Source organism: Haliotis rufescens, unplaced genomic scaffold, assembly GCF_023055435.1.
Source record: "Haliotis rufescens isolate VD_foot unplaced genomic scaffold, xgHalRufe1.0.p SCAF_65, whole genome shotgun sequence".
Classification (NCBI taxonomy): domain Eukaryota; kingdom Metazoa; phylum Mollusca; class Gastropoda; order Lepetellida; family Haliotidae; genus Haliotis; species Haliotis rufescens.
Window position 1 is genome coordinate 1043034 of NW_025964356.1, and position 17988 is coordinate 1061021.

A 17988-nucleotide genomic window follows, 5' to 3' on the forward strand; every position below is an offset into this window, starting at 1 on the left:
TGCTTCGATCCTGCAACTCACTGAGTCTACCAAGGCAAATAAACATGTAGCCTCCTTTAATAAAGGCTGAGACTTTGTGCCCCCCTGGTGTTGTATGTAAGCAGCCACAGTCGAGTTGTCTGTAGCAATCTTTACTGACGAGTGGTGCAGTGCAGGTGATCTTGCCATGCTTCTAGAGCTAGATATATCGCTCTCATTTCTAGGCAGTTGATGTGTAACTCCCATTGTCCCTGTATTGTAATATCGTCCATATGGGCACCCTAACCCTCTCCTGACGCATCTGTGTAGAGTTGATGGGGGGGAAGGGGGAGGGAGATATATGAGAGTGGAATACCGGGCATGACATTTTGACGAGTCAGCCACCAATGTAGTTCTGAGATTCGAACTGGTGGGGGTTGAATTAATGCTTCCAGCTCTAGGTCTTTGGTGGTATTCATCCAATATTGCAGGGGACATAACTGTAGTCTGCCTCTGTAGGTTAGATCTTTGATGGAGGTGAGTGTGCTGAGGCAAGACATCCACCAGCATCTTGATTTGATGGGCTGGTTGAGTGCGCTTGATATCATGTCTTCTACCCTTGAATATCTGTCCTCTGGAGGGGCTACTAGGCCCTTGTTGAGTAGAAACCTTGCACCTACATGTATGTAAGTGATGTCCATCGTGGGTACTAGTTCTGATTTTTGAGGGAGAACCAGGAAACCTAAGTGCATTAGTAGTTGAATAAGGCACACTGTATTTAATCTGATTTGCGACTTGTCCTGATCAGCCGATAGGAAGTCGTCTATATATCCGTGTAGCCTTATGAGCTTTAGATGGGCGAATCCTATGATGGGATTGGTGATCTTAGTGAAAAACCATGGGGCGATGGATATGCCGAATGGAAGTACCCTGAACTGGTATCTCTGATCGTTGTCTGCGAAGCGCATATGACGATGATGACTTGGATGGATGGGGATGTGAAGAGAGGCGTCTTGGAGATCTATGCTTATGAACCTATCTGCTTGTCTTAAGGCATACTTCAACTTCTTGATAGATTCCATCTTGAAGTTGGGAGGTTTTTCCAGATAATCTTTGATCAGAACTTTTAGATCTATGATTAATCGCATCTCTGAAGAATTCTTCTTTGGTACCAGGAATACTGGGGAGTAGAAACGGGGAGTAGAAGCTGTGAGTGGTGTCTGATTCTTTTAAGGCGCTGATGGCTCTCTTTGCAAGTAATTTGTGTATGGCCACATTTGCTGCAATTAACTTTTGTCCTGACAGATGGAATTAGGGTCCTGTAGGATGGATAACTAGTCTTGGTCGTTTTAAGAAATGAAGTTTGTAACCTTTTCTTACTACTTTGAGCAGCCATGAGTCGTCTGTGATGGCTTCCTAGTTGTCTGCGTACTGCATAAGACGACCTCCGACTGGTCCCGGAACAGGGGAAGTGCTGAACTTGGGTAGTCTTGGGTCCATATCTATGAGACAGGCTAGTTCCACGGATTCAATGTGGTTGTAGGGTTTGATATTCTGAAGTTCTAATCATTGTCCAATGAACAGGCAATGTCGGCAGAGTCTGAAGGAATCTGTAGAGCTCTGCTTAAGTCATTTTCGGCGGTATATCCCTCGGAAGCCTCCTCTGCCTCTACCTCTTCCTCTTTGTGAAGTAGGATGATCATCTTTGGAGTTCTAATTCTTGGGGTGAAACGATCTGTCCTTCCATGTAGGGGCTCGAAAAGAATCCCGGCCAGATGTCACATGACGAGATTTAGGATTCTGTTCTTGATGCTGGAAATAAATGCCGTTTCTGGATCTTTATGCCAATGAGATTGTGGATTCTTAAAACTTCTGACTAGTCAATGATGCAATAGCTTCTTTCACTGCCATTGAATATCTGTGGAGCTGTAATAGGTTGTAATAGGTTGTGATAGCATGGATCTTCTTAGCGGATCTGGAATCATATGATGAACTTGTCGCGGCAGATGATTTCTTTGCATGAGCAGGAACTGTGCTGACATCCAAACTTGTGCTGATTGAAGATCTTCCTGTATCTTCAGCATATGGTCCAGTGAGCTGTGAATAAACCAGGCCTGCTGTACTGTCATCTCCATGGGGGTATCTAATGGCAGGTCTTCGCTGTGATTGGTCGGAGGGATGACGTGACGAATTCCAGCAGCAACCCAGTTAATATATGAACTGATGTTAATCATCTGTTTATTGATGTTGTCAAGGTCCCTGATTTTGGCCATGTCAACATGCATCCTGGTGTTAGGTTTCTTAACAAGATCATAAAAATCTTCATCAATACTAGGCTGTTGTGCGAAGGGAGCATTGTGTGTCTTGTAATCACTTTTATTAATAGCAGGCATACCAAGTCTGATATGCACCGATGAAGCATTCAAGGATGCTTCAATTTTCTGGATGACGTCATCAATGTATGACTGACAGGGAAGGGTATGAAATTCTTCAGCTTTGCTGACAAGTTCTTCATACCCAGCACGTTCTAACAAGGGTATCTGGTTTTAAGGCCGGCATCAGATTATAAAGTTCTGATATGATGTCTTTAATGGAATAATTATTTGGTTTGTAGTGAGTGAGTTTGATTTTACGCCGCTTTTAGCAATATTCCAGCAATTTCATGGCGGGGGGGACACCAGAAATGGGCTTCACACATTGTACCCATGTCGGGAATCGAACCCGGGTTTTCAGTGTGACGAGCAAACGCTTTAACCACCAGGCTACCTGACTGCACATTTGGTTTGTAATTATCCCCTGTAGTAGAGTCCCAATTACATGAAGAACCAGTGTTAGCGATGGAACTGCAACCCCTGCCCAGGCTGCGCTGGGGGTAGGAAATATGGCTTAGGGTAGAATATTCCTGGTCATCTGATCTATGGCGAGCGGAGTGGGAATCACGTGTTCTACAACTGTGTGATTTGACGTAACATCCACTTCGCTTTCCCCGTCCGTTTAACTGGACTGTGTAACGGTATGGGGTGGAGCACGCTTGGGAAATCTATCCTGATTTGCACGAGTTTTGTTGTCAGTTCGTCTATCATAGTGGCTAGATTGGGACTGGTGTGTATTTCTGTGCTCACTGTGATACGATGTCCGTGATCCTGATCTACCTTATGATATGCATGGTAGCGAGGGGAGCTATGAGATTCTCTATGTCTTTTTATGACTCTCCTACTGCCCTCATAATAAGTTGATTCAGCTTGACTGCGTGAGTGCCTAGTGTGTGAGGATGCCCAGTCATAATCAGCCTTAGATTTCTTTTGAATCGCGTGTTGTGGGAGGGATTCTTTTAGATGCGAGATTTCACGAGAAATTGATTGCATGCGTTTGTCAATCATTACTGACATGAAATTGGTTATTTGAACTCATTTAAGTTAAAGGAGAAACGTTGCATAGAGGGGAGATCGGTTGCTTCTTCCAAGCCTAGATTATTCGCCTTACCAGACGCTTCCAGATGTGTTCTTTTTATAGTAAGGGTCATTGAGCCATGCCTTAGAAAGTTTTTCAAACTTCTCCTTGGACAAAGGTTCGCATTAACTGCACCTTGATTTTTGTGTGCACATGCTTTTCTTGCACGATAGGCACCTAAGATGAGGGTCACCAGAGATTTGATGTTGCCCACAACCTGAACAGACGGGCGCCTGCTTTTTGGATGAAGTCCTCATCCCACAACACATTCTCTAACTAATTACATACGAGAGCCTTCTGCCTTCTTATACTGCTCACTGCTGGTCTTTAGTGAAGCTTGTGATGATCTAGTGTGACTTGTAAGTGTGGAACAGCAATCACATGTGCAGATGTATCAAACAAACAAAATTCCTTATTGTCATCTGGACACACAGGAAAGAAGCGAGATGATTCTCGCCTTGTGCATGTGCAGGGGCGTCTCTTGCAAGGGATAGTGTTTCCCTAACAACTATTAGATATGTTGGCAGTGAAGAAGACATCTGTTGAAAATTTATTAAAATTTGTATTGTGGTTCTCAGCATAAACATGTATTTATGGCTATGATGTAATAGAGATAAGGTATTCACGAGAATGATTACATTTACATTGACATTTTGACAGAGTTTGTGATCTCTTGTTCACTCTAGCCAAGGCTTCACATGAAGTAAAATCATATAGAACACATGAGAACACTTTCCCCCAAACCTGTCCTCCAAGAATAGGGTTGCACAGTCACCCACCCTGACCACCAGATCAGTTGTAATAAGAGTGTTGGGGACCCACGGTGTAAGTATGAAAGATGTTCACTGATACAATTGGAAGATTATATCATCATCTAGGTTGTCACTGGGCCAAGCTGCAAGGCAAAGTGATTCTAAATTGTGTCCTGCAGTCACGGCCAGTCATGTTAAAGGTGACTCTTAAATGAATTAATGTCCACAGGGAATCATGTCTGTCGAGGTCTCCATAAATATTACAAAATACAAGAAAAAATGACAGGACAGGATTATGACATACACATAACGCCTATCACATACATACCTGATTTCACTTGTAGGGGTCCATTCTTTTCATTTGAACCTATCTCTTTCGCCTTAGCATATGTGGCAAGAATCCTTTGGTCATTAATAGTTTTACCACTTTTAAATTTGACGAGATTCTTCTGTGCAACCTGTTCATTGTCAAATGACACAAAACCATACCTGAAATATGACAGAAATATCACGATCAGTAATTGAAAAGGAAATAAGAAATATGACTGATATTAGTTATGTATTTTAGGGGTATGTGTTTCATCTTATATGAACATATAATATTCTCAGACATTGTAATCCTTGAGGGATCCTCTTAACCTTTAGCCTGCTGAATTATTTTCACACTTCTTACCCCTGCCTGCTGGATTAATTTTAGCATAAGGCGCTCTAAAGAGGGTTGGTGATTTCAAACAGTCGGTGCCTCATTAAACAAGGGCCAATTGAAGAAATATTTTGCACATTTATTCCTGATAGAAAACTACACAGTACTATATAAAAATATCCCGATGTTTTCAATCATACCAAGGTTAAGACCAAAGCAAACACAAAATTTGTAAATTTTCTTGAACTTACCTGAATTGCGTTATTGAAGGTGGTTTGCATTTCATGCTAGGAACCTTTTAATATCGTAACATTTGTGCAAATTCATTTCAATAATCATATCTCCGATATCTTAATTTTAATTGAGTAAAGATTCGGGGTTTTTTTATCAGCAAATAACAGCGCGATGGTAAATTAGGAACCATTTCAGGGAATTTATTATCTAAACGTTAAACAGAAAAATAACTTAATTTTCGAGGTCATCATGTCGGTTGCAGAAATATGAATATTCGGGTTAATCTGACGTGTCATGTTATAAAATTTGCAGGAAACAATTAATGACTTATAAATATTCACTAATCCTAGTTTCGGCAACAATGCAGTTTACCGGGCGCAGCCCGAGCTCTACCATCCGCTCAATTACCGCGCTATAGTGCCACCGCTGTCTCATTATACCGTTACCGTGCCTCACGCTCTGGTGACTCTCGCTTCACGATCCAACACCCGTTTTCGGTCTTAGGGAAACTTACACATCTTTACAATCAAACACCCGTTCTCGGTCTTAGGGAAACTTACACAACTTTACGATCCAACACCCGTTTTTTGGTCTTAGGGAAACTTACACGTCTTTACGATCCAACACCCGTTTTCGGTCTTAGGGAAACTTACACGTCTTTACGATCCAAAACCCCTTTTCGGTCATTAGGGTCAGCTGGCTTTGGGCAAGGGTTAGCCATAAATTCTTACCTTTTCAAGCGTTAATCCCATTGGTCGGTCATGTTGACATAAACAATTGCGGGTGTGGTTTCAAGAAAAGATGAATGGGAGTGCGGGCAGTGACGTCACACACATGCGCAATTCATTGTTTACTGAATTACGCATGCATGTCAATGGGGATTCTAATGACCTGTTAAACGAGCACTAATTACACGTGATAGCGCCTGTGGTCCAGTGGTAGAGCGTCGGCTAATTAACTCATTAATTAGCAGAGCCGGTGAGCCGGCGAAGCGCGTTCGAGCCCCCACAGCGCTAATTGGATCTGAAAAAGTGCGCCCGGTAAAGTGCACTACTCCTGCCTTTATAAATAGCCTATAACTTGGCGAAAGTTGACGATCTTCTCAATCGAAGAATGTTTTATTCGTCATATTCCAATAAATATGACGAGAGAAAAGTGAAAATAAAGATCGTGAATTCTGACAGCACTATTTCAATAAGTGCATAGGTCACCGGATGTGATGTCACAGACAGGGGTAGTCTGCTCATAAGCTTTCGAAACAAAACAATTACAGTAAATTTTGAAATAGTTCGCCTATCACATACAGCAAAAACATAAGTCGATACACAGTATCAGTAATCGCCACTAACATGAAATAAAAATGTGACTTTGACGATATAAATCGCGTATTAGTTAATCCGTTTGACCTTGCATGCTCCCGTGACCCGGAAACGGTAGACGATAAATCAACATGCCACATGCAAGTTTCTCGGTATCTTTTATTTGAACTTCTGTTGATATTTAAGATTCACCATTCAATGTTGTGAATATAAATGGGACATGATTCATATTTCTGCGATGTACACGCTGATAAGTTTCACTACAACAAGTGTATCCCACGTAATACGTCTATGGATATCGTCGATCAGCAAGATCACCCTCTTCAACAGGTGCGCAAAATGGGCTTGACAAAACGTGTTTCAAAATAACATCCCCGCGTTGCTGAATATGATAGGGTATATATAAGCAATAAAATGCTACGTACATATTTTCGGTGTTAGTTCCACGTTACATTTAGGATAGTTTTCCTTTCGGGAATACATTCATAGATTCTAGCATGATTTTAGAACAGTTACACGAAGGATTTCTAAATTTATTCCAAAAATATGAAGACCGCCATGATGGCGTATTGATGATAGATTTGTAATTGTTTAATTATTTACAGCTGTTTACAGGTTTTAAAATTTTAAGTTATATTTAATAGTTATTTTTCCCACAATGATGGTGTGTGGGGACAGTAAATATTAGTCTTTGCATCAGTACAGTGTAACTGATCAAACTTCAATTATTATCTTTAGTTTAAACATATTTATTCAACAATTATTATCTTGCACTCTGAAAATCAACTATGTGAATAAGTAACTCTCTGATGTCATCATTTTAATTTTAGTATTCCATGAATAATGAATAAATCAGATCCTTAACATATACATACTAAACTCATATGGACATTAATCTTGTGCATTATGTGGTTTGTTTCCAAATAAAACAATTCTGAAATAAAATTTAATAGGAATTAATTTAATTTAATTACAGTAACAGTACTTGTAACAGTACATGACATTTTTGTTTGTTTAATCACAAGAACCATGGTGGCACATGAGCTGGTAAGTTTGCCATAGGTTTCTTAGAAAATGCTATCTCAGTCTTCTGGTTGGAATGAAAAGAAACATGCCTGTGTACATGTTTACCCTTGCCAGATGTATTTTTTCCAGTCAGCCAATCCATTACTTTTGTTCACCTTATGTGGTCTATTTTATACATACAGGTACTGCTTCAAACCTGTTTTTTCTTTGTATGCAATCACAGTATCACAACTTCCTCAGCTGGTGTGTATAAAAGTTCCCCTGTCATCATGAAAAAAGAATTATAAAGGAAAGTCATATTTTCATTCAAAAACATATCTGTCTTTCCTTGAATACTCTTTGTCTAAGTGCCAGAAATGTCAGTGTCATAAAAAAATTAAAAATAGATTTTCATAAGGACTTTTCTTAGGTAGACCTAGATCTAAGTCAAACCATGTGACTAGTTAGGTAGAATTATAACCTTAGAAGCCCTCATTTCTGAGGTGTCCATATTTTACACATTTTTAGGACTAAACGTGATCCGTGTAGATCTGCCTGTTTTGTTATGTAAAACAAATTCTTGTCTTAAAAAATGAGAAAAGGAATCATTCAGACGAATTTTTTTTATCCCATTGATTCACGAAAATCAGTTGAAATGTACAGTGGTGACTTTTATACCCAAAATTTCTAGTAATTTGTTACCCAAATGGGTATGTGATTTTGTAGATCTACCTAGAATTATTTCAAAGATATACATTAATTTGGTGTCTTAAACTTAACATATCACTTTCCTATCAAAACAAATCATTCTAACTTAGGTTTAACCAACTTAACTGGCCTCTCCTTCAGTGACAAGACGTCAATTTTCTCTCAAAACTAAACAATCAATTTCAAGGATCACAGTCATAATCATATTTGGAACTTGATGAAATATTTTATTGTGTGTTCTGTTCATCTACATGAAAACATAAATATAATTATAGATCTATTTTCTTAGGTACAAATTCACAAAGTATTTTGGGTACTATTTAATTTGTTTTGGGTACAAAATCACATATATAGGAGCCTAGAATCTATATATATATTTACACTAGCCTACCTCGTTGTGTGCCAAAATTTTATCGGTTCAGAGGACGGGAGGTTCTCAGAAAGTTTTCAACAACATCTTTAATAAAATTGTTCTTTTTGTAATGTTAGACCTATAACAATATTATGTTATTATTATGGCATATCAATACGTTGTATCGCTCTCCGTTGCGTTCGTTTTTAGAAAATATTTTAAAATTAAAATCATCGAGCGTGAAAATCCATTACGGTTTCGGATTTAGACTTACACATTTGATGGCGACAATCACGAAGAAATATGAAACAAATAGAGTAAAGACTGCTCTCCAGATCAATAAATAGTAAAGAGTTGACGAAAAATAGTAAATTTTGTATTTTCTTTTGAATTTGAATCTATTTCGGAATTTCTTTATGATAGCTTACCAACTTTTGCATATTTTGCTTCCATGTGTCACATGCAGTACGTGCTTCCGGTTTCAGAAATGATAGCTAAAATTGCAAGTATTTTGATTATTTCTCGTAAAATGCATTATTTTGCTATTGAATGGTTTACCTAGAATGTATATCAGTTCAGATTTTGTATCATCCAATATTTGTCATTTTTCGCAGTGTTTGTTGACTTTGTTCAACTCAACAAATCGCGAGTTAAGCCACGCCCAAACGTATCACTGACGTTTGTCAGCACTCTCCTACCCAGAGTTCCATGCGGCCGGCAGCCAGCTAGCATAGTACCTCTGCCACGGGCCAGCGCCATCTGACGATTAGTCACATCTTTCACAGTCCATTCAAGATATTGCATATGCTTTTCATCCGTTTCATGTTTGACAAGTCTACACATTTTCATAAACAAATGTCAACGGAGAGCTAGCGACACGGTCACTTTGATGCATAAATATATATTGTCATGCAACTCACTGTCGCTGTTGTAGTAGCATATCTATATAGTTATGCAAAACAATTTGTAAAGCGCCCCCAAATACTTGCATTAGTCCGTTCTATACTGATTTCTGAAAATGCGCGTTTGTTTACAAACAAGAGAAAAGTCCGGTCACGTGATATGCAAATTAGCCTGTGGCAGTGGCGTTATGCTGAGTCACCACTGCCACGGAGTGTGGTTTGTCAGCTGTTTGTCGGCTTGTCAATGTGTCGGAAAGTTTATCAAACGAAATCATTTCCAAACTCTTTAAAAATGAAATTCTTTTTACAAAGATTTATACATACGTGTCAATAATTCTAGAAAATTAAGTTAGATGTAACAAAATGATTGTAATAGTCTAACAGGATAACTATGCATGTGGAGTTGTTTGTTTACCGCCGTTGCCATGATAGTACAAGTTTCATCCAATCGATGATGTTACGATTCAGATTGTTTTTGTTTACAATTAGTTACACCGAAAAGTTGCTAATTTTTAGAAATTAAGGAACATGAGTGTTTTCCTTTCGTCAGCAAACTAAAAATTATGATCGAATAGGAAAAATGATGAAATTATAAAGAAAATATCAGACTGCATGCCGCTCAACGTGAAGTGCCAAAAGTCAACAATAGCCGTTTCTGGTAGTTGTGTGCCGAGAAGTTTGGCCGAAACATTTTTAACTCGCGATATTTCTTTTTGAGGTAAATAAATGACTGAATGTTTTGATATTGAGCAAGCTGAGCATTTATGCATGTCATACGTAATTTAAATGTTACGCAAAGCCTTCTTAGTAAATAGATATGGCGAGTTTTATTTTGGGGTGTTGTTTTGCTATTCGCCTGTCGAATGGGTTCGACATCAGATGCACGGGGATGGACACCTCTGTCGAATGGGTTCGACGTTAGCGTGCAGAGCTTTAAGAAACAAACATCCTATGATCATAATTCATGCAAAGATTCAGCTATCTGTTCCTTGCAATTTTTTGGTCAAGATTTTTTTCCAGCTTAATCTGTAGAGCATTTTGGGGATGACAAATAAATTGTATGATAATGTACTTTTCCCATCTCAAACTATTCATTTCTCCTCCTTCTTTTGATTTTGGTGCAGAAACACCCACGAACAAGGTTTCAAGCTTCAAAAAACATTTGCCCGAATACATCCCAGCATCCTCACGGTGAGCACCTGTAACTGTGATGCTGGTATGTTCGCAGGGCATATAGCTTGTGAGATAGTATAAGTATATGAATATTCAATTTATTGTAAAAATTTCACTTTGTTAAGAACTCATCCTATCTCACACCATGCATTTTTTCCAACCTAGCCTGTATTAGACTGCAAACAAGAGATGCACATGAGGAAGCTGGTGCTAAACAATGCTTCAACCACATGATTGTTACAGTTAAGTGTCATAAGGACAGGAATAGGTGAACTATAGAAAAGGTGACAAAACCCCTTTACATTACCAGGACATAAGCACAATGATATCCGTGTTATGTGTCTTCACGTGGGACATCGTTTCAGTGTTTGTTGTTTAACGCCACACTCAGCAATATTCCAGCTATATGACGGCGATCTGTAAATAATCGAGTCTGGACCAGACAATCCAGTGATTGACATCATGAGCATCGATCTATGCAATTGGAATATGATGACATGCACCAACCAAGTCAGTGAGTCTGACCACCCGATCCCATTAGTCGCCTCTTAGGACAAGCATAATCGCCTTTTATGACAAGCATGTGTTACTGAAGACCTATTCTAACACGGATCTGGGGCATCGTTTCAACCATCGTTACGACCATGTAGCTTTGAAGTTGGGAGCCTATTCAGCTTCAACTTGCAATCAATCTGGGAGGGGTCTCCAGTCAATTAGTTCAACAAGACAGGACCACACACACTATCTCCTACGGACAACAGTGTGCGTGAACCTACCATCTCTTTTTACACCTTGTCAAAGCTATCAACCATGCCCATGGGCTTGAAGCATGCTAAGACGACAAGTGGTAACGATCGACAACATCCATATGAGATCTTCAAACCAGTACTGAGACATCTTGTGCACAAGGCAGAGGTGAGCAGGTAAGGGTTTGGGACACGTCTGAAATGGCAGGGCCTTGTGGCTACTTCAATGTTGAAGACCTAAGTCTCTTCTGATGAGTTTTTTTACCTTCCACCTGGTACACAGTTTGGGAACACGAAGTGTAAAAATAATAAATAAAGGATTGACGTTCTTATTTCAGTATGTTCAAGATACGCTGTATAATTCAGTCAAAGTATCTACAACATATCTTCATCTGTGTTGATGAGCTGGTATCAATCGTAGTGCCAGGACTAAAGGACCTTGTACATCTGTGACTGAGATGTCATGCAGTAAGTGAGAAGCGAAGACTATCTCAGACTTTCAGAAGCACTCTTCCATAATGTCAGAGAACTTGCAGTTACTGTGTGGAGGCAATCCTGCAAAGGTGTAGGCTTGTAGAATCACTGAGCAAAGCAAAATTGAAACCGTTGTACAGAAGGTTTCCGTGTTGGCCGCTGTTGATAATGGGATAAACAGTCTCTTTCGGGAGTGTTGTAGCGTCGCTGAAGATTTCAGGGAAATGTGTAGAGCTCTAACCAGGCATAATGTCTTCATGATCGTCTCAATTCAAAATAGATGTGAGGCAGTTGACCAGGGAGTTCCCAATAAAATCCCAATGAAGTCGCAAGTACACCTTCTTGTGATGCTGCCTCTCAAACCAGACACTGTTCTCATCAAGAGCATGAATTTTGCTAACTGGGACAGCCGTTGCAAGATCCAGGAGGAAAACCATCTTCCTGCTCAAAGTCCTTCTCTTCCAGGAGTTCATAAACCTCCGAAGTGAAATGACATTAAGGTCCCAAGGAGGACGAAAACAGGACATTTGATCTGCAAGTTTCTAGGAATGAATAAGTGCCTGCAACTCTGCAACAGTGGATATCTTCGAGCCTGTTGAAGTGGCAATCACAGAATTAATTGCCACAAGACAAGTAGCCAGAGTAGAAACTTTCAGCTTCCTTGCGTTAAACACTCCACAACAGCACAACTTGTTGGGTAAAGCAGTCATTGGATGTTGGGATGTTGCGTGTATCACAGTACCCGTTAAAGGCCTTCCACTATTACAAGGCCTTAGGGACAATTCAATACCCCTAAGCTAAGAGTGACTTTTGAGATGAGCTAAATGCAGAGATGGAGGGTGTCCTGCAAGTGGTTGGAGTGAGGATGGAGGAGTAGATCTCTTTGCAGTGGTAGACGATGGTATCTCCTTTCTGCATTGTTTACCAGTACAGTGAACCAACTTCTTGCCCGCCAATAAGGTGGGACCAAAAGCCATCAAAGATGTTTCGTGGCTGCTGCCTTCTGAAGTACCCAAGATAGAAGGCTTGTTAGGTGTAGGTTTTGAGATCATCCCATAAGACTTCTATAGTGTCAAGGTCCCATGTCTTTGGATCCGGGATGGGTGATACGAACATCAGTTACTGACTGTTGAACGGGACATGAAAGTGACATCTTCTCAATTCTAAGGAAATCGAGAGACGCAACGTTGGCTACATACAAATGCAGTCAGAGACCATCCTCGAAGTGGCAGGCCACGCGTAACCAATAATCGACAAGACAACTAGATTCAAACAACACACTTACGAAATCGATTCCAGCCAGCAACAGTGACTGCAAGAAGCATCCCTGGCCTTCGACGAATATCTTCACAAACTGTACGTCGTCGCCTCAGATGTGCAGGGATTGTCGCCAGAAGATCCGCCAGACGTCCCATTTTGACAGGAAACCACCGTCAAGCACGTCTACAGTGGTGCAGACAGCGTCTACGCTGGACGGCCATGCAGTGGGTACAAGTTCTATTCACTGACAAGTCTCGTTTTCACCTCAGCCACAGCATGGACGGATTGGAGTGTACCGACGTCGAGGTGAATGTTACGTCAATCATTGTGTCATGGAAAAGATCGGTTCGGGGGCGGCAGCGTTATGGTATGGGGTGGGATTACAGCAAGACAGAGGACCCGTGGTAGAGGGAAATCTCAATGGACAGCACTACCGCGACAAGATCATCAGTCCTGTGGTCAGGGTTTGCCCTAGACATTAAAAATTGGGAGTCATTATGACCCCCAACTTTTCAGATTAGGAGTCATTCATCAATTTTTGGGAGTCATATTAACTAATCTCAGAATCTCGCTATCAGGATGAAAAATTAAGTAAACATAAACAAGGTAAGATTTTAACTTTTTATATTCTTCATTATTTTAACTGTAACATAAATATCTTTGATTCACAAAGTCAAGTATATTGGGCCTAATACTCGATAAATCTTTTTTTACACTATGAATCATAAATAACTGCTATTCTAATCTTTTTGGAAACTGTGAAAAGTGCAACATAGATCGTGATAGGTACTAGGCAGAGCATGTATACTGTTGTGTTGGTCGTCTACCACCTGCGACTCGACCTTTGTTAACTCTTTCAACACCAGTCAAACAGAAGTGTTTACTGCTGGGACACCGAGTTCCCAGAGACTCTTGTGTGATAGATGAAGCCAACATTTATCAAAGAAAATACCTGCTTGTAAAATATATTTGCCACTACATGTTATACACCATTTGAAAGGTCTGATCCTATGGTTTATAAATATGAAAGTTATGTTTTTCACATTATAGAAAATAATGCATTTACAACTTAATTAAGTTCGTTGTAAATAAAAAAATGTAAGCTAATACGTTGTTAACATCCAGATTAAGGACCAAGGAAGCGAAAACTTGACGATTTTCGGCAAATATAAGATTTCATAAAATCCACTCACCTATTTCTGTTTTATTTTCATTGTTTACGTAATTGGAAAATCATTTTAAAAAGAATTATACCCATTTCCCGATAACAGCGGCTGTCCGCTCAGTAACAAGAAGAAATACCCCCGTTTTCGAGGCTTCGTATGAATAACACGTTCGTCGAAGAATGGCAAATGAAACATCGCTAGAAAGCTTATTCCTTTATCTACACGCTCGTAACATCGGCTGGTTTTTTTCGTAGTTATAACAAGTGATTTCATTGGAATAAAATTGATTTCCAATGACGCTTTCTTGCCGAAATCTGCTACAAGTTTCGCGATTGGTCAATTTTGAGCACGTGACCTAAGGCAGCCAATCAAATTACAGCTGTGATACCAAGCTCGTGTTTGATAAATTTCAGAAGTTGGCGAAAGGTTTTTGTTAAATCGTTATTCTGAACGTTTTAAGCAGGAAATCACGATACATATTAAAAATATGGAACTTCGTGAATGTATCGTGCTAGGTTACGAGCTGTGACAAAGACTTTTCACGCATATATTTTTGCATTAAACATCGTGTCCGAGCCGAGAATTCAAGGCGACGAAAGCTGAGATGTCTTATATTACACGCGATCGCACAAAAAGATGGAAATAATAACTTAGATGTAAGCTTGATTACTTTTAGATATATTTTTGTTGATTTTATTTATTACTTTGTATAATATATTTAAAGATTTGTTTAACACGCCTTTATTTTGCTCTTTGACATGTTCGATGTGGACCCGTTGTCGAAATGTGTGTCCGAGAATTTTATTTTCAACAACATCGCGGGGAAATAGTGAATATTTATTTAATTTATCGATAAAAAATTATAAATTGAAATGGAATACGTATTTCAGACATTGTGAAATGTGATAGATTTAATAAATGAATGATATTACAGGTAGGTCCATAAAAATATATACTATTTTGATGTGACTACGGCTTGGCCGGTTAACCCGCTTACGGTGTCTGGGGACTCATGTTTCTTGGCCGAAAACCGGCCTACGGTGTTGAAAGAGTTAACCGCTGATCATCTATAATGCTCATCAATTATTTGGACTCCGAAGGTAGCGTTGTAACTAGGGATCACTGTTTTTTCTTTCTGACAAACGGAAAGGTCTCAGTTTACTAATTGTAATGGCTGTTTCATTGCGTCAACACTGACGCAGTAGTAAATATTTTTAGCGTATTTTCAATTATTTATGCGTCAAATACGCAGGTTTTCTGCGTCAGGGCGAACCCTACCTGTGGTTCTACAGTTTTTGCATTGTCATGGCCCAGGCATTACCTTTCAACATGACAACGCCCGGCCTCATATTGCTCGACTTGTTCAGGATTCTCTTCAACAAATCAACGTGAATGTCATCCCCTGGCCGGCTCGATCCCCTGATCTCTCACCAATCGAGCACATGTGGGATGAGATGGATCAGCGCCTTCGACGTCAACCATGTGTTCCAGAGACACTTCAGGAACTTCGAAACATGCTCCAGCAGATATGGAAAGATATCCCACAGGACTTTGAGCGACACCTGGTCCATTCCATAAGACGAAGATGTGTTGCTTGCATCGCAACCAGAGGTGGACACACACACTATTGATTTGTTAATTGACATTTTGGCATGTTAATGTTTTTTATGAAATCACGCATTTTCTGAAGTCAGTATGGCAAATTAAATCAATTGAACACTTACAGGAGTCTTTTATCTGTTGCAAACCGAAATTGTTTCAGATTTGGTAAAAAACATAACTTGGCATTAAATCTTATTCAATGTCATAGGAACTTTTGTTGTTCAGTATAGATACTTTAAGAACTTTCATGTAGTCCGCAATAGATTCAGAGAAAAATGCCAGCGAAAAAAAGGATGTATTTGAAGAATGTGCTATTGTAAATATTCTTAACTCCTGTAATGATAAGAGAAATTCAAAATCATTTTGGTCCGAACTGAAATTTCACCTGCGAAAGCCACCCGTAACAGCACCCAGTATTGGTGTTTCTCAGTGGATTGATTACTTTAAAACTGTTTTGAATATTACTGATAATGTAACTGATATGGATTTTGTTGCGTTCTGCAAAGCTGTTATTACCGAGCATCCAGTTAATAGCATGAATTGTCATGTGTGTAACAATGAGGGTGTTGACAGTTTGTTAAATCAAGATATAATGGCTAGAGAGGTTTCAGAAGCCATAGATTCCCTCAAATGTGTTAAAGCAGCTGGTCCTGATGGTATTTTACCAGTGATGATAAAGTATGGCAGTGATGCTTTAATTCCACATCTTCTTGTTCTTTTTAACAACATTCTATGCAGAGGTAGTTTTCCAGATCAATGGTCTAAAAGTATTATCTTCCCTCTCCATAAGAAAGGTAACGTTCATGTTGTTAACATATAGAGGCATTTCCTTGATTGATATTTGTGGTAAGGTTTTTACCCAGGTTTTGAATAATAGATTAAAGCATTTTGTTAAGTCATATGATAAGCTCCCGGAATGTCAGGCTGGCTTCCAGTAGGATATTCCACAGTGGATAACATGTTTATTCTTCAATCATTATTAGTGCAGAAATATTTGTCAAAGTCAAAAGGAAGATTTTACTGTCTGTTCATAGACTTTCAGAAAGCTTTCGACTCTATTAATAGGGATCTTCTTTGGTTTGTTCTGCATTCAAATGGAATTCATGGGAAAATATTCACCATCATACAGGACTTTTATTCTAAAGCTCTTGCTTGTGTTAAAATTTCAAAGAGTAGCATTTCAGATTATTTTAAGTCTCAGTGATGTACGACAAGGGTGGGTTTTAAGTCCTCTTTTGTTTTCATTATTCATAAATCAGTTGGAAGAGGACATCCAGCAGAGTGGTGGTAGAGGGATATTTGTACATGAGGATTTACTGGAATTGGATCTTCTCTTATATGCGGATGACTTGTGTATTTTTGCAGATTCAGTTCTTGAACTACAGAAGAAGATTGATGTTTTACACAAATTTTGAAACAAATGGGGTCTAAAAGTTACCATGGATAAAACTGATATCTTAGTTTTTAGTAATGGTGGTAAGTTAAGGAACTGCGAGAAATGGAAACTAGGGCATATGCTTGTCAAGGTTTGTACATATTACAGTTATTTGGGGATTATATTTTCAAACAGACTGTGTTGGTTGAGAACAGTCCAGACATTAGTTTTGAAAGCAAGTAAAGCTTTAATTCCTATAAAACAGGTGAGGTGAGGTGAAATTGGGTTTAACGTCGCGTCCAAGATTATTGCACTTATATAGCGACGTGCATGCACGTGTATGTGTGTGTGTGGCTGCTTGTACTAGTCCGGACTGATGCCGATTTATAGTGCTAGCTCACTGAGATACCATGCCGCAGTTTAACATGAATACCCCACTCAGACACAGTATACTGACTCCGAGCCGACCAGTCCTTGTTTTAGCCCCTTAATGCCGAGCGCCAGACAGGGTAACAACAAGTACAATCTTTTAACGTCTTTTTGTATGACGCGGCCCGGGATCGAACCCTGGACCTTCCGCTCTCCGGGCGGACGCTCTACCACAAGACCACGGAGGCGGTCCCTATAAAACAGCTCAGTTATAAACTTCGAAATATCGCTCCTAAAGTGTTGTTTAAAATGTTTGACTTTCGGATTAAACCTATTATTTTATATGGTTTGAGAGATTTGAGGTTTTCATAAATGGTTGTTTCTCGAACGTTTCCAAGCAAAGTTTTGTAAATCTGTTTTGGGTATCGGTTCCAAATCTACAAATGTTGCAGTGCTCGGAGAATGTGGTCGATGTTTAAGATACTGGTTTAAGCTTCTTA

General features: G+C 39.5%; 1 protein-coding gene across 4 annotated transcripts in view; it reads right to left on the reverse strand.

Annotated features, from left to right (window-relative positions):
• LOC124115528 (nucleolin-like) overlaps positions 1-17988 on the reverse strand; it is a 411866-nt gene that overhangs the window by 114215 nt on the left and 279663 nt on the right. For all 4 annotated transcript variants that reach the window (XM_046476554.2, XM_046476553.2, XM_046476552.2 and 1 more), the window contains one exon: positions 4489-4649. In XM_046476554.2, the coding sequence (XP_046332510.1) occupies positions 4489-4649 (161 nt within the window). The remainder of the gene's footprint in view (positions 1-4488; positions 4650-17988) is intronic.